The sequence below is a fragment of the Camelina sativa genome, chromosome 11, assembly GCF_000633955.1.
Source record: "Camelina sativa cultivar DH55 chromosome 11, Cs, whole genome shotgun sequence".
Lineage (NCBI taxonomy): Eukaryota > Viridiplantae > Streptophyta > Magnoliopsida > Brassicales > Brassicaceae > Camelina > Camelina sativa.
In genome coordinates, this window is record NC_025695.1 from 25,860,768 (window position 1) to 25,861,760 (window position 993).

Genomic DNA, 993 nt, shown 5'->3' on the forward strand with positions numbered 1-993 from the left:
TTTTTTGAACAAACACTTGCTGTTGGAGTGTTGCTATTCATCTCTTCCCCGGCCCTTGCCCGATATGTGTATATTTACAAAGGAAAGTGTTAGCTTTTGTCGTGGGAATACAGAATCCAAAATGCCCTTATACGTGTGCTTCCTCCTCTTTTTTTAATGTCTCCTGATTTTGCCTACAATTTTAGAATTAATTCACATATTAATTTCAATCTTTTGATATTTTTGAAATTAATCACAAAATAATGTTGAATATAGATCAATGCCTTTTGACAATTTGACTGATTTATAGGCCAAAAATAGACCTCCGATAAGTTATAGGTGATAGGTGATAGGCGATAGGCAGTAATATGAGGTGTGCAAGATCAGACACTAAGATTTTTTTTTTTTTTTTTTTTTTTTTTTTGACAAACTTTGGTAACTTCCATTGCAAATTGAGGAAAAATATCCTCTGACATATTTATTACTTGTTGACCAACAACACTTGCCATTCTAAACTTCAAGTGCATATGATTCATATATTCTTTTATAATTTTTTAACCATTTCAAACATCAAGTTCATCAATTATACGGACTAGTTCAACATAAACTATCTATAAATTAAGATCCATGTCTCATAAGTTTATCATCATCTCTCCATCAAAATCTCAACAAAAACCTTTCAACTAAATATATAACCATGAAGAGTCTCTCATTTCTTGCTGTTCTATCTATCTTGGCGATAACACTTTCCTTAACCATTGCTTCAGACCCAAGCCCTCTTCAGGACTTCTGCGTCGCCATCAACACCCCAGCTGATGGTGGTATGTACATGTTTACTCCCTAATCATTTTAACTATATATTTTTTTTATAAATTTAATTGATAGGTTGGAGAATGCATTACGTTCTTACAATCTTTTTATTTGGTTATAATGTTCAGTGTTTGTGAACGGAAAGTTCTGTAAGGACCCAAAGCTCGTCACTGAAGAGGACTTCTTTCGGGGAGGGCTCAACAA

At 33.4% G+C, this 993-nt stretch overlaps 1 protein-coding gene across 2 annotated transcripts in view; it reads left to right on the forward strand.

The window, feature by feature from the left end:
* Positions 611–993, forward strand: part of LOC104724256 (putative germin-like protein subfamily 1 member 9) — a 1,760-nt gene continuing 1,377 nt past the window's right edge. Inside the window, exons 1-2 of one of the 2 annotated variants that reach the window (XM_010442722.2) lie at positions 611–800; positions 918–970. In XM_010442722.2, the coding sequence (XP_010441024.1) occupies positions 677–800; positions 918–970 (177 nt within the window). In that variant the 5' untranslated portion in view covers positions 611–676. The remainder of the gene's footprint in view (positions 801–917; positions 971–993) is intronic. The other variant, XM_010442721.2, reaches the window with a different exon arrangement.